Here is a 21,503-nt window from a genome sequence, read left to right on the forward strand (position 1 = left end):
ACTGTGATGCTTTCTAGTCCTACCAAACTCTAAGGCCACATCTACGCTACGCATTTTTTAATGACACAGCTGTGCCACTATAGCCGTGCTGCTAAAAGGCATGCGGCGTAGCCACTGTTTGTCGGCAGGAGAGAGCTCTCCCGCCAACAAAAAAGTTCCACTCACAACAAGCGGTGGTAGCTTTGTCAGCAGGAGAGCTGATGCACCGGTGCTTTTTGTTGTTTTTTGGGGTGGGGGGGTGTTTTTTCACTCCCCTGAATGACAAAACTTTTGTCGTTCAGGTTCCAGTGTAGACAAAACCTAAGTTGCTATCTTTCTTTGTAGTATTTTCCAAATGTTTAACCAGATATTAGAGGACCAATATGATCCATAATATTTCAAGGATGGTTTTATCAGGATTTTTTCACTTTAAAGCATATTTCCATCTATGTGTACATAACTCCCTATTCATTCATGCGTCAGCTGCCAAAAATACCTGTCTCTTGTGGACCTCCTTCCACAATTTCTGAAGGACTCTGGAAAAGTTGGACTTCTACAGAACTATATTAATTAGTATTAATTAGAGATGACCTGGCATCCAGTCAGGGAGTCCTTTACCTAAATGAAGTCAGGAGGACTGGGGCTGGATAGATGACTGCAACAAGCTTGGCTTGTTAGACCTGTGGAATAAGGTACTGCAGAAGCTTGAGAGCATGATTTTTCTTTTTGCTTCCTGTAGGTGGAACCAAACCCCATAGCTGAATTCCTAGGTCTGCTGAAGCTGCTCTTTAGTACACAGGCAGACATTTAGCACTCCTGTTCTTTCTCGCACAACAAAGATTAACAGGAGTGTGAATGTGAGGTGAATTTGTGCCAGAACAGGATGCTGTTACCATTGTGTTGTCTCTGTGGACCTCGGGCTGTAACAAAGGAAAGGAAATGGAAAGATAAAAACAAATGCATTCTAAACCTGTTTACATGGTGTGAAAGGAAAACTTGGTTCCACAAATTCCATGGACAAGAAATTAAAATATATTGCACAGCATCTCTCCATCTTAACAGGAAAAAAATAGCACACTCCCAGCTTCTTCTAGGATTTTTTTATCTTTAGCCCCTGAACCTAATTAGATCTTGGACATGCCCATGCCCTGTTTTGATAGTTCTGTCTCTGTAGGTTTGAACGGTCTGTTCTCAAGATTGCATCTGCAGGCTGTAAGAAATGTAGCTAGCAGCCTCTGCAGATGCATACGACACACCGGGTCTGTAGCTGGTATAAGAATTATAAAGATCAGTTTCCATTACTGTAATTACTGTATAAATCCTCTCTTTAAGAGGATTATAACAGGCCTGTTTTTTAACCTTGCCTTGAGCTGAAATTTGGACCCAGTTTTGACGTGTGGCACACTAAGTTCTTTTTCTGTCTCCTCTTCTCTGCAACAGCTTGTTAGTCATTTTTTTCCTGGACTCTGTTCTGCGTTTAGAAGGCTTACATTGGTGGTTGCACTCTGTCACTGTACCTGGTCCTGACCCAAAGGCAAGACAAAGTGGGGTCCATATTTTGGTTAAATCTGGAAAGCACCATTTTCCCCTTTGGAAGCTGTAACTTTTTCTCTCTTACCCACCTGTGCTCCAAAACAGGTGTGTAAGAAGGCTGTGAGATGGATAATCCACAGAATGAAAGTGGAGGTTCCCAATCTTTTTTGGTCATTTGGATCAGCATAATAAACAAAGCTCTCAGCTGAATCAGTAGTGTATCCCTTTAAGTTGTACAGGATTGCATGAAATTGGGGTTTGAAGCAGCCCCAGCTCCCTGGCAGGGTAGAGTGCACACATCTGAAAAGGAGGTTAGCAGTGATGTGCTATTACTGAAACATGTAGGTTGGGGAACCACTGCTCTAAAAAGCCCTGGCACGCTTAGGATAGTTGTAGGCCAGGTGGCAGCTGTAACTTGTATTTATCAGACATATTATTTTAACAAGTACCAAAACACACAATGTTCATTTTGCTGTTCAGATTGACAGTGCTTTGGACATATTTTATGGCAAACATCTTGTACCAAAAATTGTTGGGAATGAAATGGTTACTATTTTCTGTTGTCTTTAGAGACCTCTTTCAAACCCCTTGCATTTACTGAGAGGAAGACGTACGGAAAACATGTAATGGGAAGCCATTGTCTGCTAAGGACCTGACTGATACCAACGTCTGTGTGACTGACTGTCCCTGCATAGTCTGAAGAGAGCAGGACTACCCCACTGTATGGCAATAGCAGAAGCCGGGGAAAGGAGGAATCTTTATCTTTTAGGGCTGTCATTTCATGATCTCATCCATTGTAGCCCTATTAAGAGGATGATGTGCACTACTTTTCAGTTATTTTGTTAAATAAGCATGAGCAGTGAACATCATGCTAACAGACAATTCCTAGTATCTAATACAGTATCTTGAATTTAAAAGCATGTGGTAATGTAAGTGTATATCTGGGAAGTATGGGGGCTGGGAAGAAAAGTGACTGACTTGACATTCGCTGTCTTTCTCCCAGCTCCTTTGCAAAAGTAGGAACAGAATCAGAATAAAAAATGTTTGTTTTACAGCTGTACCAAGTTACAGCACACTCTCTCTCCTCCTTCCCACTTGCATCAAGTACATCCTGTACTTTTGGCAACATGTTGACTGGATATTTAAAAGCTGTGAACTGTTCTGAAAGTTTCACATACAGGGTTATGAGCCATGTGTGTTTGATCAAAATTCAATTACTGCACTGTACCATGCTTGGAAACCTATCATCCCAGGTTATGAAGTATGACGAAATAGGCTAATCTAATTGGTTCAGTATGGGAGCAGTATCAACCAAGCTTGTTATGATAAATAGCTTCCTGTGTTAAAGGTTCTCTAGAGCTTAAGTATCTTGGCTCACCTCCTTCCATAAAATAAGAATATTGTTCCCTGAGAACAGTTACATCACTGTCCCTCTTCTACAATCAGAATTAAGGGGTTGTAGAATTTTTCATTTTGCTACTCCTTGAAAATATAAACAATGGATGGATATCTGCCCCATTTCCCACCTCCCCACTTCTACCTCTTCTCCCCTCACTGCTCTCTCCCCTCCTCCAGCCAAGACTAGATCATCTTGCACTCACCCTGGTTGTTGGATCTGTTTTACTACTGTTTGAGACAATCCCAAAGAGGGCATTAAACTTGCCATGGGCTGGAGTTTGGGGGTTGTATGGTTTTGTATTTGGGGGAGTAGAGTTAAATGGTGAAGTATCTAATAAAACTGCCTTGTGACAATGAATTGTATATCTGTGGAAATGTTGCTATCCACTTGGAATTTTTATTTTAGTAGTACCAGTAGTTTAAGTCCATTGTGCAAGTGCTGAAATAAGAGTAGAGATGGGCTAGTGTTCTAAGCCAGGATTTATGATTGCTAAATGTGTCCCTGAAACAATGAGCTCAGTCCCATGAGAAGGCACTAGCTCCATGGTTTTAGCAGGCCCATCTTTGGCAATAACTGATTGTCTGTGATCCTGATGTCAGAGTAATAGACTGTGGCAAGGAATAGAACATGGAAAAATGGATCTTTATGCTCCCTGGCCACATGTGTGTTATCATGCACAGGGTGACGATTTGAGTGAGATTACAACTACTCATACTCTCAAATCCCCTTAGGACAAAATTATTGTCTGGTTGCTATTTTAGCTAAAGCAGAATACGGTCCGGATCTTTTTAAACACTGTTAATATTAGTGGGACTACTCCCATGAGTAAAGTTATTCTCATGCATAAGTGTTGGTAGGATCAGACCCTAGGTGAGTGAGTCTTGGGTGTTTTCCCCAAGAGTGCTTAAAACCTGATTAAATCTGCTTGGTGATTAATGTCCACTTACCACCTCTCTCATACCCCATTGCAATTTGGTTTTAAGCCTTGATCTCATTTTAGTTCACCATTTAAATGTCCTGCTTAACCTTCTGCTTACAAATGTACATAATGCTGAAGTCTGCATTTCCAGCGTGTATGAGATCTTCTGCAAATAATGGCATTTAATGATAAAAAGCAACAACTTTAGTCACCAGAAGATCAGCTGATGACTAAGTCCAGCAGTACAAAATTGGGGAGTTCAGAATTCACCACAATAGACGAATATTCGTGTCCACATAAGATAATAAATATGCCTTTCCTATGCTCCTTAGCACTTTGAAACCCAGATTGGACCAATTCTTTATTTTACAGTGTTTGTTTTCATTATTTTTCTATAAAAATGCAATTAGTCTAAAAATTGAGATTCAGTATAATTCTCCTCAAATATCTCAGATGAGAGTAATCCATTTTATCTTCATAAAGTTCCCACAAGAAATGCTCACAGAGATAGTAGCTTTAACTTCAAAAATAGAATGTGACTGTAGGCACTTATGCTAATCTCTTTTTTGGCAAATCAGCTTTTTTGTATTGGATCTCGCTTGATTGAATAGCACTGGAGCTGCCAGAGTAAATGCTATTATCAGTGTACAGTAATTAAGGAAATAGTCCTTGTCACTCTAACAGTGTCCAGGCTGTGTCTACCGTAACAAAGTTAATGGTAAAGAAATCTCTTTAAAGAGTAAGCTACTGGAGTGTGGTTACTTTTGACATGCGGTGAAACTATGCAGTGTTGAATTATAGGTTATAAGAAAATGTATAAAATAGGCCAATTGAAACCTAAATGCATGCTGAACTGTAATACATAATTACACAACAAATTAAACAGTTAACCTACTGACTCAGAGCCAGTTGATTGACTCTGAATCCCCATCCCCCCAAAAAAGAGACTCTTCTGTCATTCAGAAACCTCAAGACCTTTGCAGCACAGGGGAAAGCCAATGTAAATGGTGAACCACGCAGCATAGCAACAGAGTCAATACATCTGGGCCCTTTCTAACCAACTTGGGGAGTGAATTTAAGTATAGAGGACTCACTCCAATTAACAGCTTGCACCCAAATTCCCTCCCACTTAAAACTGCAGACTATTAGTCTAAGTGCTTCTACTGATCACACTTGTTGTGATTGGACATGGAGAGGGGCAGAGTCCCTAAGTAGTGAGGACAAACCATTTAGGACCTCCTAGATTAAAACCAGCCCCTTCAGTTGCACCTGTAAATAAAACTATGGCACAATAGTGTCATTCTCATTGTGAGAAATGCCACTTAGTACCTGAAGTTTCCAAGTGATCAGTGGAGCTCATTGCAGTAAGATACTATGGAGGCGACAAAGGCATTAATAACTATGACAAGGTCTGCATTTGTGAAGAAAGATTATCGTGTCTTGCCAGGTTGAAATACGTGCAGAAAATGCGAGGTTTAAGCAGGTTATAACCAGGCAAAGTGTTAATTTTAATCAAGAAGTGTGGTGGGAAACATTGTCCTGAGTATAAATACCTGCATTTCAAAAACCACCTCCCTCCCGCCCCCAAGTCTGTAGAGTAGTTCTACAAATTGATATAATGGGAAAGGAGAACAAGTCAGAACTATGCACCAGAGTCCAAAGGGTGGCTGCTAATGCAGTACACCGGTACCTGTAAGAAGCAGTAGAGTAGCCAAAGCTCATGTATGTCTTTTCTTTTTCTTGACCTCATATCTGTGTAACAGGTGTGTAGTAGTACATTTTTCACATGTTATTAAAACACCTAATAGCTTTATGTTTGGCTTCATTATCATCTGGAATTTTAACAATCTCTGCAGTGCTCCATTTTAATGCACTGACATTCTGAAGGCAGGGCATCATAACCTCTCCATTAAATATTTGACACAATGAAGCATCTTCTAAATAAAGTAACTCTGAGCCATCCAGTGTAGTTTAGGTGGTACTTTTAAAAAACAAAACTGGCAGAAATGTTTTGTGTGTATTCAGCACTCGTTTTGTTTCTCTGACTAGAAATAGACATAGGCCCCAATCCAGCAAAGCACATGATAAAGTTAAGCAGATACTTTAGTGATTTCATTGACTTAAGTAGACTACTACACTTAAGTGCTTTGCTGGATCACGGCCTGCGTTCTGTTGTATGCAGGTCACTGATGTTCTGTGCGTTGTTCCAAAAGGATTTTTTTTAAATGGGCCTATCTTGACATTTAGAACTGTATATTGGAATCTGAGGAAGGGGGTGCTGGTCAGAATTCAAAAAATTATAGCACACCAGTGAGGTTTTTTTAATTCAGACCTGCCAAATGCAAAGGCAGATGCTTTCTCATTCTCATGGGTACACATTCTACTTTGCTGTTTCAAGGACAAAGAAAATGCTTATCCAATTAGAAGAGGCATGAGATTGTGACATAACAGCTTTTCCCTTAAATAAAAAAAGTTGGAAAAAGAATTTTGACACTAAGTCATTAAGTGCTATTAAAATAATTAATACACCATAAATCTAAGCATACACATAGGTCATATTACAAGTTGTGCTGCTTTTGTCACTAAAGTTGCTATGAGACTACACATGATTCCAGCTCTACACAAGTTACTTGGCCAAATTGCATTTTAAAGGCCTTACTTTAAAAATGAGCTATATATAAAAGTGTATGCCAATTAAATGTGAAGCCAGACTCTGCTATATATGTAAATTTGATATCTTTATAAAGTTTACCTTGGATGATGTTAAATGTGATATCTTTATCAGATTCCCCTACAGACTGAGTGTTAATAGAGACAAGCAAGATTCTTTCTTTTCTGACTAGTTCTGTGGAGAGCATCAGCAAGAAGAAATAGTTTGCCCAAAATATTTCCGATTTTAAATCATATCAAGGTCATGGCTTTATGGTCTATGCATTTCAAATCTGAGACATAGGCACCTTGGAACCACAGACTCAGATCCCTAAGGTAGTATCCATGTAGTTTATTACAGAGTCTTAGAAAAGTAAAGCTAGAAGGGACCTCAAGAGGTTATGTAGTCCATCCCCCGTGTGCTGAGGCATGACTAAATATTCCTGAACCATCCCTGACAGGAGTTTGCCTAACCTGTTCTTAAAAGCCTCCAGTGACCAGGATTCCACAACCTCCCTTGGTAATCTGTTCCAGTACTTAACTATCCTTAACTAGTCAGAAAGATTTTCCTAATATCTAACCTAAATCTCCCTTGCTGCAGATTAATATGATTGCTTATTGTCCTACCTTCAGTGTGTTAACCAGGAACTCAGATCTTTCCTATGATTAACTGGATGTGCTCTAGGTTCCACACCTCAGAGTCTCTACCCATTAGACTTGTTCCCCAAACCTCATCTATCAACGGAGAGAAAATTAGGGTCAGGATTAACTATAAAGGAAACTGGTTTATTAAACAGTGACTCAAACAGGAAACAGTGACTTATAGGACCCCTAGCATACGGGTACATGTTGGCACAACAAACTGGCATAAAGTAAAGATCCCAAACCCATAAGGACAAAGGGGAATTTGGTACAGGTAAGGTACAGAGGTACACAGCATATTACACCAGGTTCAGAGGAATGGACCCATGACAGAGGACATCACAGATGGAATACATCAGGACACCAAGGTGAAGACACAGGAGTTTCGGATACAGGTAAGATAGGAATCAATCAGGAACTGATAGCTGGAACTATGGAGTTTTGGATCTTCTTCTTATGGTCTTCAGTAGAACGCTTGAAGTCTTGGCTGGGATATGTACTGCGCTGCCACCAGGAAGGACAGCCTTTCCTCTTGGGTGCAGCAGTCTTTTACGCTCTCCTGTTACTAGGCAGAACACAGGCCATGTGACCCTTGCTCTTTCCCGCCTTAGAGAGAAAAAGGCGTCAATTGTCTCAAGAAGAAGGTCACCAACATGATGGACAAACAACTCCTTGCAAATAAAATGGCAAAGTGCCTAAGCAAAATGGAACTTGTTGTTTTTCCCCTACAAGTGGACCTGGAGGACAGTTGATCACCATCTTCTTTATAACATCCCTTACCATATTTGAAGACTGTTATCAGGTCTCCCTGCAGTTTTCTTTTCTCAAGACTAAACATACCCCATTTTTGTAACCTTTCCTCATAAATTAGGTTTTTCTAACCTTAGGCCATTTTTGTAGCTCTCCTCTGGACTCTCTCGAGTGTGTCCACATCCTTCTTAAAGTGTGGTGCCCAAAATGAGACAATACCCCAGCTGAGGCCTCATCGGTGAGTAGAGTGAGACAATTCCCTCCCATGTCTTTACATATGAGACTTCTGTTAATACAACCCAGAATATTAGTCTTTTTTGCAACTGCATTCATTGTTGGCTCCTATTCAATTTATAATCCACTATAACACCTAGATCCTTTTCTGGCTAGCCAGTTATTCCTCATTTTGTAATTGTATGTTGATTTTTCCTTCCTCAGTGTAGTATAATTTTCACTTATCTTTACTGAATTTCGTCTTGTTGATTTCAGACCAACTCTCCAATTTATCAAGGTCTTTTTGAATTCTAACTCTGTTCTGCACAGTACTAACAACCCTTCCCAGTTTGGTGTCATCTACAAATTGTATAAGCCTATGCACCATTCCAATATACAATTCATTAATGAAAATGTTGACTAGTACCAAACTAAGGACAGAGCCCTGCAGGACCCCACTAGATATGTCCTCCCAGTTTGACAGCAAACCATTGATGATTACTCTTTGAGTATGTTTTTTCAACTAGTTGTGAGCCCACTTTATAGTAATTTCATCTAGATCTCATTAGCTTGATTATGAGAATATCGTGTAGTACAGTGTCAAAAGCTTTACTCAAGATAAGTCCCATGTATTGCTTCCTGCCTATCCACTAGGCCAGTAACCCTGTCAAAGGAGGAAATTAGGCTGAGTTGGCATGATTTGTTATTGACAAATCCATGCTGGCTCTTATGACCCTATTATCCTATATGTACTTACAAATTGATTGTATAATAATTTGTTCCAGTATCTTTCCAAGTATCTAAGCTAGGCTGACTGATTCCAAATGCCCCATGTCCTCTTAGTTCCTCTTTTTTGAAGACATACTATGTTTACCCTTCTCCAGTCTTCTGTGACCTCACCTGTCGTCCATGAGTTCTTGAAGATAATCACTAATGGTTCCAAGGTTGCTTCAAGTTCTTTAAGTACCCTGCTGAATTGAATACTTCTAACTTATCTAAATATTTTCTAACCTGTTCTTTCCTATTCTGGCTTGTGTTCCTTCCCCCTTGTTAATATTGTGTTATGCAGCTAGTCACAATTAAATCTTTGAGTCAAGACTGAAGCAAAATAGGTATTAAATAGCTCTGCTTTCTTTGTGTCATGTGTTACTACCTCCTCTTCCCTGCTAAGGAGCAGACTTAACGCTTTCCTTAGGGGTCTTTCAGCTGATTCTGTAAACAAAAAATCTCCTCTCTGTGTGGACAATAAAGGTTCTGTGGCTGTTTTTTTTATTAGAAGAGGATAGTTCTTCCCATGGTTGTGCTGGGTAAGTTCAATGCCACAGTTATGAGAGAGGCCTCAAAAAATCAGGAGATTGGCTTAAAATTCATGCAGTTTTGAAAAATTATAATTCCAAGGTCTTGTTCTTTGCCTTTTGGGTTCTGAGCCTTCAGAGTGCATTTGGGTCATGTTTTCAAGCTTTTCTCTGAAAGCATAAGGGCTAAAACTTTACTTGTTCCTTCAAGTGAAAGCTGGGAGTCTCACGTAATCACATGACTCCAGAAACTGGAACTTTAAGAAGGACATTGTGTCATGAGACTCAAAATTATGAGAATTGGCGCCACTGGCAAGCCTCCCACCAGAAGATTTTGGGAGCACATGGCACCCAGCAACACCATGTTGTAGCACCTTTCATAGGCGCCCCTGTTGAGGGCATCAGTTCTAGACCTGGAGAGTTGTTTTATGGGGCTGGGGGTTGACTGGCTGTTTGGGGAGGTGTTGGAAAAGGGAGAGGGAATAACTGAATAGAGAGGTAGGTGATGAGTTGGCAATTGCCCAGCCCAGTCCTGAGGAACATCAGAGGGCATGGTCCATAGTAGATTAATGGGCTTTTGGTCCTCTAGTACCCTGATGTGTGCAGAGATGCAATCTGGGCTGGCAACGGAGAGAGGGTATCATGGCCTCCTGCTCTCGACCCCTGCCTGCTGTCGGCCAATGCATGTTTTGGATGTTTTCAAGCTTTGGTCCATTGCCTTTTAATCATTTATTGTGGCTGTATACATGAATCATGCTGCTGTCCTATTCTTTTTTATTTGTATCAGATAACATCCCACATGATTTCAACCCTGATACTACACTTCCCCAATTAGCTCTGAATGAAATCCACGCCTCTCTGCCTTCCCTAGTCCTCCTCAGCTGGGGGGGGGAGGAGAGGGGGAGAGTCTACCCCTTGCTGGCTGCTAAATCTCTTCAAGAAAATTGGACTCTTCTCCAAAAAATTCAAAACTGTGTTCGATGATGCTATGCACTATTGCATGGCAGAGAGCCACAGTTTCACAAGCAACCTGCAAACTCTTGCATCATAGGCCAGCAGTGCTAGTGACTATCCACTAAGCCAATGTTCCTTCCCACAAGAGGAACTGCCATCTATGTGCACGCAATTCACCAGTAACCACTAAGGAATCTGGGCGAGGGCCTGCTACTAAAAAGCAGTGGTTGATGTGGAGTTACCGAGCTAAGCAACCACCCTCACCATTCAAATCCTTCCTAAAAACTCACTTCTCCTGTGCTGCCTTCACAAATTGTGTTAGGAAAGAAAACAACACTCAAACTCAGAGCTATCCAGGAGCAACTGAGTAAGGGGAGGAAGGATGGTCCAGCAGTTCTGGCACTAGCCTAGGACATGGAAAACTGGCTTCATGTCCCTGCTCTTCCACAGACTTCCTGCGTGACACTGGGCAAGTCACTTAGCTTCTCTGTGCCTCAGTTCCCAGTTGTAAATTGGGAACGAGACTCCTGTGAAGATTAAAGCTTGAGTGTGCTCAGACATTTGAGCGCCTACGATAGATTTAACCACATTATCTTGTTGTAACTCTTGCCACCTCCCCCCACCCTTTTGTTTGTTACCGTCTGTTGTCTTACGTCTACAAGTGAGACTGGAACTCCTTTGAGACAGGGCTGTGCCTGGTACCTTGTGCCTTGGAATATTTGGGGTACTCTATAAAAAAAGTCATAGCAAATAATCTTAACTCCTTGACTGAGCAAAGTGAAAGCCCTCTTGGTGTAGGACTTGGAGAATGAAGGCAAGTGAGGACTGCTGTTAATGTTATTATTGCTTACTTCCTTATATAAATAACTGCCATGTGGATAGATGAGGTGTTGCTCAATCTCCCAATTCTTTGTTCCCCAGAGAATTTTAGTGAGTTATAAATCTCCTTAGCTGTTGACACTGAAAAAGCCTTTGGTGGTGTAGTGGCATATTTCTAGAAGGTAGAGAGGGTTTTGGAATGTTTTTCCATGTCTCTGATTAGTTCTTTAACAGTTACCATGGCGCAATTTGCTCCATACACATGCAACAGCTGTACTTTTCATCCTGCCATATAGCAGCTCTGCTCCTTGATGCATAAACCATGCAGCAGACTCATTGGTTCAGGAGGTTAAAAGTTATTAACTGAAAATCAATTGGAATAAAAGAGTCACATCTGCCGCAGAAACACAGTTCGCTCCCCCTGACAGACTGCCCCTGCACTGCAGGAAAACAAACTGCAACATTTGGGGAGAGCAGAGATAGCTGCAAAACTGTAACAACAGTGAGTGAGGCCGGATCTAATTAAATATTAAAGCTTTTGAGACAAAATGTCCAGTGACAAATAGTTCAACATGGAGCAAACAAACAGTTCCGTTGTTCACATGACTGTCCTCTGAGATCAGGTTGCTAGGCATTGCAGTGCAGCAGCTACAGGACAGACTGTACTTCTCAGAAGTATTTTTGTAATAAAAGTTTCTAGCGCTTACACAACCAAACTGACCAAGTGGGTAAGCTTTGGAAGTCTTCTTCTGTTAGTTTCTTTCAGGGAAAAAAAAATCCCTAGCAATATACAATAAAAGAAAAATAATGAGAAACTAATTAATCATGTTGCCTTTCTATATTTCAATACAAAAGCCCTTGTTCTCTCTGAAAGCTGTCGGAACAGCATGCACTTACTGCATTACGTAAGAAAATCTGTTATAAAGTAATTTAATTCTGGTTGACTCTCTGGGTAAAAACCTTTATTGTCTAGAGAATTATTAAAAATGTGTAACATGGACAATTTGACAGAGTATTAAATTTATTAAGAACTTTAAAAGTCTTTCCTTAATACACAAACTGCTTTCCATAGGGCAGTTATAAAGGCAGCTTGCAAGTTATTCACAGTCCACTAGATGGCAGCAGATTAACTCTTTGAATGCCAGAACATGCTATATTTACTAAAAAGGACATCCCTTTCTGAGTGGCATAAATGGGTGTTGGACTGTAGACACATTTTATTTATTGTATTTATCATTTGTGTTACCATAGTGCCTAGAAGCCCTAGCCATGGACCAGGACCCATTGTTTCTGCTTATAAAGGGAAAGTAATTAGTAGTTTCGGGTGCTTAATCTGAGATACCTTAAAGGGGCCTGATTTTCAGAGGGTGGGTGACTCATACTGGGCACCCAAAACTGAAGCACCCAAAGAATCACTAGTCGCTTTTGAAAATATGAGCCAAATATGATTCCCCTTTGCAATTTCTTATACATTACATTATAGTGCATCACAAACGGAATATGCGTCAACAATGTGATGCAACTGCAAAAAAAGGTTAACAACGTACTGGGGTTTATTAACAGGAATGTCATAAGTAAGACACGGGAGGTAAGTGTCCCACTCTCCTCGACACTAATCAGGCCTCAGCTGGAATATTGTGTCCAGTTCTGGGTGCCACACTTTAGAAAAGATGTTGGCGAATTGGAGAGAGTCCAGAGGAGAGCAACAAAAAAAATGTTTAAAAAACCTGACCTATGAGGAAAGGTTAAAAAAAAAAACTGGGCATGTTTTGTTTTGAGGAAAGAAGACCGAGGAGAGACCCGATAACAATTCTTCAAATATGTCAAGGGCTGCTGTTAAGAGGATGGTGATCAATTGTTCTCCATGTCCACTGAAGGTAAGTAATGAGATTAATCAGCAGCCAGGGAGATTTAGGGCAAATATTAGGAAAATCTTTCTAACTATAAGGGTAGTGAAGCTCTGGATTAGACTTCCAAGGGTGGTTGTGGAATCCCCATCAGAGTTTTTAAAAAGGGGTTGAACAAACACCTGTCCAGGCTGATCTAGGTTTATTTGATCCTGCCATAGCACAGGAGACTGGACTTCATCACTAGGCCCTTCCAGCCCTTCATTTCTATGAGCCTATGAAAATCGCATTCCATTGCATGGATTAATGAGTGTTGGATCTTGTCAAGACTTGGAAAGGAGACCTCCAAGGAAACCTTGGATACTGTAGGAAGCAGAATTGATGACTCAATAATTAGCTATCTTTCTTTTGAGTCAGAACTGAACCAATCCTTCCAACATGGTGTCAGATGTCAAATGCTATCTGACAACATCATAACCAGTCAGGATGTTGCTGCAAAGATCATTTTCCTAGCCTGTGCTTTGACCATGTCACTTTCTATTTTTATCCCTCCATTGGCTGTCCTCCCTTTTCTATCGCATCAAACAAACTGTTTGTATTCATTTTCAAGCCCTCCCCCCCCCGCCTATCTATCACCATTCATTCACTAGCAAAATGTCAACTCCCTCCCTCCCAATGGCCCAGGATGTCAGCCTCCATTGCCCACGCCTTACATTTTTAAACAAGCACCTTTGCATTATCTCCCATGCTGCCCCGCAGGCTTGGGAGGTGGTCCCCCATAAACGTCCACAACCCTACCTCATTATCCTCCCTCACAACCCTCCTTAAAACTCCCCAGGGCCATGATGCTTACAAAAATTTGACAACAGCTACACAACTGGTGCACTGATACCACCGCCTTTCATGATGACCAATATTTTCTCATTGTTTCCTCGTACTCCCTGTCCATCTGTATCCATCTGTTTTCTCTTCTTATCTTAGACTTAGATTGTACATTCATGGGAGCAGGGACCATCTCTTGTTCTGTGTCTCTACAGCACCTAGCACAATGGGGTCCTTAGCGTGACCAAGGCACTTTGGTAAGACAAATAAAAAAACAGCAATAATCCTTCACATGAGACATACAACTAGCACCACGAATTTGTGGTAATTAAAGGTGTTACAATAATTTTTGCAAGAGTAGGTGCAAGGATCTAGCCCTAATGTCCTGGCCAGGTTGCAACAGTGCTTTTTATATCCCACTTAAATACATTTCCCTTGTAGTTTCATTTAAATTATTCTTCACTTCTGTGAGATCGCTGCATTTTATTGGCAGGGGAAATTAAACTTGTATATACAGTTTGCAAAGTACTACCCAACATGAGGAAGAATTGCAAAATTAAGGCCATAGAAAGATTCCCACTGACTTCAGTAGGCTCTGGATCCATCTCATAATAATAAGGCTATGTTTATATAGCACCTTCTAATCAAATCAAGATCTCTCTAATATTATGTATAGTTTATTTAGCCATTCAAAAAAAGAGCCCAAAATGCTTTTGACAAATTTCCACAGTCCTATGTGAGCTATGGCCTCTTATATATCTTTCTTCCTATTCTCCCATGTTACTGTTTGCCCTCCTGAACTTTTGTGGACCCTCCACTAAAAGTAAGATTGTGAACGGATTAGGGTGGCCAGATCACAAGAGTAAAATATCAGGACACATGGGGGAGGGGAAGCCACAGGCACACTGCCCCAACCAGAGCCATGGGGTAGTGAGGTGCACAGCCCTAGGAAGCTACGAGGGGCTCATGATCCCAGTTTCAGCCCTGGCTGTGCTGCTGGCTCAGCCCAGCTGACAATCAGCTTACCTCCAACAGGAAGGGACACTCTGGCTGCACAGGGCCAGGCATCTGACCATGCCATCTATGCCCCATTGCCCCTAGCTGGCCCCTTCCCATCGCTCACCTCCTCACCTGAGGGCTGGGGCAGAGGGAAGAGGTGCAGGGGCGGGATCCAGGTGGCGCTTACCTGGGGCAGCTCCCGGGAAGCAGCCAGCGGGTCCCTCTGGCTTCTGGGGTCAGGGCAGCCAGGAGGTGTCTCCATGTGCTGCGCCTGCCACTAGAGCCAGCTCTGCAGCTCCCATTGGCCAGAACCGTGTCAATGGGAGCTGCGGGGGCAGGGCTTGCATGGCGTGGTCAGCGCTCAGAGCCCTCTGGCCGCCCCTGACTCTAGGAGGTGGGGGTGGGGTCTCGACAGCGCCTGGGACAGGGGTGAAGTCCTGGCGGCACTTGCTTGGGACAGCTCTGGGGAAGCAGCCGGCAGGTCCCTCTGGCTCCTAAGGTCAGGGGCTGCCAGGGGGCTCTGAGTGCTGCCCACATCCACAGGCCTCACACCCAGAGCTCCCACTGGCTGTGACGGAGCCAGCTCTGGTAGCAGCTGCAGCATGTGGACTGGAGACCCCCTGGCTGCCCCTGTGCCTAGGGGCCACAGGGTCCTGCTGGCCACTTCCCGAGAGCTGCACCGGAGCCTGCTAGCTAGGGTGACCAATCTACTCCAGCCCCGCACCAAAATATCGGGACAAATGGCATCCTGACCATACATTGGTTGGGACATGGACAAATAACTCAATATCAGGACAGTCCCGATTTTATCAGGACATCTGGTCACCCTAGAACCGCTGAACTAACTACAATGAATGTATGCTGATGTTTTGAGGGTCACCATCACCATAGTAACTGACCATTGTCTGTGGCATGCCCATATGGGGCTTGCTGTCTTAAGTCTTGGGGCTCATCTCCCCAAAAATATGTATTTTTCATTTATAACAACAACAGTCATGATTTTGTGAGGGACCAATAGAAAATGCATTGTGGACATCAGAAATTAAATTGCAAATTAATATTTTATTAAAATCGGCAGTTAAGAAGAGTGCACTCATCCCTTCTCAGGGGGTTGGGGGGACTAATGAACTGGGTTCATTTTTATTACCTAGAATGGCTATATTTAAATTGCCAAACAAATCTTCCTATTGGTAAGTAGGATTCCAGCATGAAACCCTAAACAAAGGGAAACCAACTGCACTTTTGTCTTGTCCATAAATATGGAAACAATTACTTTATTGTAGGAAGGGAAGCTGCATTCCCTCCAAACATCCCTTCAGTTCCAGCCTGGCTCCTAAGGATATATTAAAATGAATTATATAGGTCACTGGGTAAAACAAACAATATTTAGATCTGTACAAATAACAAAAGAAGTACTCTAACAAAATTTATAATACTTCAAGAAAACCAAGCAGTATGCTAGGAAAATGTCATGTGTCCTATAATTCTACCCTTAAGAACCTTGGTATGTTGCATACAGAACCTCATAGGGGTGTTGTGAGTCTTAATTAAGCAATGCAAAGTGCTTTGAGATCCTCTGATGAAAGGGGCTAACTGAGTGCAGATTACTTAGTTATTAGAGATGGGTCAAGCTCATCAAATACCAGGGGTCTTCAGCTATGAGGATTTGATTTCACCCATTATAGCCAGGGGCAGCTCTGGATCCAGATTCAGATTCTGATCTCCCCACTCCCCAATGTGGTTTTGGTTCAGACTCATCTCTAACCATTGTTTTACCTCACACCATTCACTAATCTCATGCCAGACCCCGTGCTCCTAAAATGAGATATATCAGTTTAGTATGACCAGGAAAAAATATTTCAAGAGACTCTTATTGAAAAATGTTCCCCTTGCAATGCAATTGGGGAAGAGCTGGTTTGCTGGGGACAAATCACAGCTCTGCCAGTAAAATCAGTCTTTTGATGGTCACTTTAATATGCAGCCTTAGAGCAAACATAGGCCTTGCTGTGTGGTGTGCAAAGCAGCTATGCTGGAAGGAAGAAAGAAGGGGCTACCCAGGCTGTTCACTGCCAATTGGCATAGGCTGCCACAGTCCACACTGCAAAATGAAGCACAGTGATGTCACAAAAGGCAATGGAAGCACAGCTACTGCTCTTGCTCGCTGTCGAAACAAGGGGTGAAAGAGAAAAACTAGGATCCACAGGGTTAGAGGCCAAGACAGTTGTGAATCCCAGACTCCTTCTTTGTCTTTTCAGACCCTACTTCTTGCCCACTCCTTACTCTCAGTCTTCTTGCAGATCAAGGGGCAGTCAATGCACAACCTCCATGGCGCAAAAGAAGCGGCAGGGTTTTGGTATTACTTTGTTCCCTTCCAGGCATTCTTATGTAGGAGAGAAGCATAAGGGCATCAATTTGAAAACTACTAGGGGTTGAGCAGGTAGTGGCAGAACTAGGATTTATTCTGTAGCAATGGCTGGCGCTGTACTTGGGAGTTGTGTTAAGGCATGAGTATCACCTTGAACGAGCCTACCCATCCAGTGGCTGGACTAACAGGACTTCCTTCTACCTGGTACATGTAAGGTTTGGTTCACAATCAGATTATGTCAGATGGATCCATCAAATAGCTGGCAGCTTTGCTCCTGTCATCTATATTTTAGGCATTACCCTCTCGGCCTTATGAATCATTACATTGGCTCTGTTCTGTTGCAAACATGATAGTGACCCATAAGTCTCCAGATCCTCATCTGTGGTTCACTGCATTGTTGCGAAATAGCTAGTTAACAAGAGGGATATTTGCACTCTCAGGAATCTCATCCTCCTACAAGGGCTCATTTGCATATCTCTCCTTCAGGGGGCCTCAACAATCTGTAATTTGGGACCCATAGCTTTTTCTCTCATTCAGGAGAAAGCCTGTAGTTAAAGCTATTGCATGTTGAAACAAAACTTAACGTTGTTATAAGGCTGATGTTACACTACCACAAGACTAGCTAGCTTATTTGGCCTGATTGGCATGAAAGTACATTAGGGCTGTCATCAAGTTGCTCTTGAACTACTCAACCACACACCTTCCTGACTACAGCTCCTCACGAAAGCTTATGGTCAAATAAATTGGTCAATCTCTAAGGTGCCACAAGTCCTCCTTTTCTTTTTGCGAATACAGACTAACACGGCTGCTACTCTGAAACCGGGCTTTATTTTGTGACGTGTCCAAGGAAAACCTGTGTCTCTGATTGGGCTAGCCACAAAGAAAATTGGCCTGTCCCCCACGATATTTTTTGTGTTTGATGTCCTGATCCAAGCCCATGTGTACTGACTAAGCATTGCCTTTGACCTCAGGCTGAAAATAAGAACTGGCCTAATGCCTGAGTTTCACTGTAGACAGCACCAAATGCTGCATGTCGTTCATCTGCCATATTTTAGCTGTAATTGCAACAGCAGCCTGAACTACCACACATTTTTATGTGCTGATATTTCATGACATTTTATGTACATAATCTGCATATGTTATTTTTAGAAAACTTGCTTCCTGGGACAGCCTCCTGCGCTATACATCTTGTTTCCAAGAACATGTGTTGTAATCAGGATCTTCAGCATTTTTCCTGTCACAATCATTCTTGAAATCATATAAGTCACACACAAAATTGGATCATTTTCTTTCTTTCCAAGACAGAAAAAAAGTTGAACAGGCCCAATTCTCATTTATCCTAAGGGCCTTTTAAACCACTCTGGCAGTGTAAAGGAGATTAGGACTAAATGTCAACAGTAAATCAATCAGTGTTCCAATGATAAATATACAGAATTTCATTGTGGTCACATGGGAAGAGTTTGGAAACTGGAGATTGTCCATTAAGTCATCCACATCTGACAGTGGAACAAAATGGTTCTTATGTTGTCAGATGGAAAAATATGGAATTGTAATACAGCTATCTTTCCGAGGTACTTAGATGGCTTCCATTACTATCGTATTTGAGCACCTTACAATAAATAGTTAATGTATTTATCCTCACAACCCCTGGTGAGGTAGGGAAATGCTACTGTCTACATTTTACAGATGGGGAACTGAGGCACAGAGAAGCTAAGTGGCTTTCCCAGGGTCACACAAAAAGTCTGTGGCAGAGAGGGGAACAGAGGTCTCCTGAATCCCTGACTAGTGCCCTAATCTCTGGGCTATCCTTACTATCCATTTAGCTGCTTTTCAGGAGCTGCAGATTTGTGCTTCTGATTCCTTCCGCAGAGTGGACGGTAAAGTTTACTGATCAGCTTCAAACTTCAGTGCCATGAAGTTGTGATAGTGAATGACAAGACCAGGAAGGGCACCTGAAGAGCCAATCTGGTAAACTTTGGGCAGCCTAGACAATGCTTTTTTGAGCAGACTACAATGAGCTCTCCGGAAGATGCCCTGTGTATGTGTGTTTGTGATTAAATTCATACGGAGAAAGCAGATTTTTATAAACATCTAGCTACAATAGCCACAATCATGAACATAAGTTGCATACTAAGGACTTATTTCATTTAATACACAATGTCCTCCCTCCGCCCACCTCCATCCGTTCAATTACTATTCCCCAAATCCATCAGTTCATTTCTCCTCACTCAAATCCCTCCAGTCAATTCACTCCCTCAGAATCCATCTACTGTCTCCCCTCCTGTTTCTAGTTAATTCCCTTTTCCCCAGCCTCACATCTGTCAATTCAATTCTTTCCTACTAACTCCATGTTTTATCCACTGGAGGACACTGTTGCTCACTCACCTGGAGCTGGGATGGGGGCCTTAAGGCTTGATGTTAAATGAAAGCTGGAGTTGGCTTGTTGGTGGTCACTAGGCTGAAGCCTGACCCAACCCACCTGCAGAGCACTGTCAGGTAACTTTGTGGGGCTAACCTTCCATTTATGGCTGGATAGTTAGGAACATCTTGTGGAGCCAGGGGAGTAATTCTGCCCCAACTAATTTGTGGGGGTAGCAAGGAGCTGGCTCAACAGATGTACTAATTTCAGAGTAACAGCTGTGTTAGTCTGTGTTCGCAAAAAGAAAAGGAGTACTTGTGGCACCTTAGAGACTAACCAATTTATTTGAGCATAAGCTTTCATGGGTAAAAACCCCACTTCTTCAGATGCATGGCATGAAAATTACAGCTGCAGACATAAATATACTGACACATGAAGAGAAGGGAGTTACCTCACAAGTGGAGAACCAATGTTGACAGGGCCAATTCAGTCAGGGGGGATGTAGTCCACTCCCAATAATAGATGAGGAGGTGTCAATTCCAGGACAGGCAAAGCTGCTTCTGTAATGAGCCAGACACTCCCAGTCCCTATTCAAGCCCAAATTAATGGTGTTAAATTTGCAAATTAATTTTAGTTCTGTTGTTTTTCTCTTTGAAGTCTGTTTCTGAAGTTTTTTTGTTCAAGTACAGCTATTTTCAAATCTGTTCTAGAATGTCCAGGGAGACTGAAGTGTTCTCCTACTGGCTTTTGTATGTTACCATTCCAGATGTCCAATTTGCATCCATTTATTCTTTTACATAGGGACTGTCCGGTTTGGCCAATGTACATGGCAAAGAGGCATTGCTGGCACATGATGGCATATATCACATTAGTAGACATGCAGGTGAATGAGCTCCTGATGGTGTGGCTGATGTGGTTGGGTCCTCTGCTGGTGTTGCTAGAGTAGATATGGGGACAGAGTAGGCAACGAGGTTTGCTACAGGGATAGGTTCCTGGGTTAGTGTTTCTGTGGTGTGGTGTGTAGTTGCTGGTGAGTATTTGCTTCAGGTTGGAGGGCTGTCTGTAAGCGAGGACTGGCCTGCCTCCCAAGATCTGGGAGAGTAAGGGATCGTTTTCCAGGATAGGGCCCTTCGAAAACATACCGGGCATCGACTGGCCACGCAAAAAGGGTCTGCAATTCAAAGCTCTCCATTAGCCTGGGCATGGATGAACAAACAAACACTAGATACTACATGTGATGTGCCGAATGTCCCCTGAGGATGAAAAGAAAAGGAGTACTTGTGGCACCTTAGAGACTAACCAATTTATTTGAACATAAGCTTTCGTGAGCTACAGCTCACTTCATTGGATGCATACTGTGGAAAGTGTAGAAGATCTTTTTATACACACAAAGCACGAAAAAATACCTCCCCCCACCCCACTCTCCTGCTGGTAATAGCTTATCTAAAGTGATCACTCTCCTTACAATGTGTATGTACTAATAACTTGCTTCACTGCCTGCACTCTGCATCCCACCTACCTTTCCTATGAGGATCCTCAGGTACATCCTACACATACATCATGACTTTCCACCTGCGACTCCGTGAGGGGCTGATTTTGAAAGCACAATACCATGTGCACAAAACTCCTAATGACAGTGCAAATCAGGAAGACACAGAACTGTGCCTTTCAAAAAACTGGCCCTGACAAGAGTCTGTGTGTATATAGGAAATGTGTGCTACTGGCTTTATCCCATTAAGTCATAATATTTACCAGTTCTTAGATTGCAATACTATGGTGACATTAATTTTTTTAAGTGAGATGTTTCCTTTGTAGCACCAATTACTATGTAACATATTGTGATACGCATATAAAAACATATGCAGTAACTAAAACTAATGTGTATTTTTATCATAATATTTTACATCATTTAAAAATATTAATTTGGTTTTCTGGGCCAGAGTCGCTGGTTTAGCTATG

At 42.1% G+C, this 21,503-nt stretch overlaps 1 protein-coding gene across 6 annotated transcripts in view; it reads left to right on the forward strand.

The window, feature by feature from the left end:
• TM2D1 (TM2 domain containing 1) overlaps positions 1 to 3,273 on the forward strand; it is a 36,102-nt gene extending 32,829 nt beyond the window's left edge. For all 6 annotated transcript variants that reach the window (XR_012160463.2, XR_012160464.2, XR_012160461.2 and 3 more), the window contains one exon: positions 2,083 to 3,273. Coding sequence is in view for 1 of the 6 variants with exons in the window: in XM_073357512.2 (XP_073213613.1) it covers positions 2,083 to 2,139 (57 nt within the window). In the remaining 5 variants the exon portion in view is untranslated. The remainder of the gene's footprint in view (positions 1 to 2,082) is intronic.
• Positions 3,274 to 21,503: the final 18,230 nt, after the last annotated feature.

This window comes from Lepidochelys kempii, chromosome 8 (assembly GCF_965140285.1).
Source record: "Lepidochelys kempii isolate rLepKem1 chromosome 8, rLepKem1.hap1, whole genome shotgun sequence".
In the NCBI taxonomy this organism is placed as follows: domain Eukaryota; kingdom Metazoa; phylum Chordata; order Testudines; family Cheloniidae; genus Lepidochelys; species Lepidochelys kempii.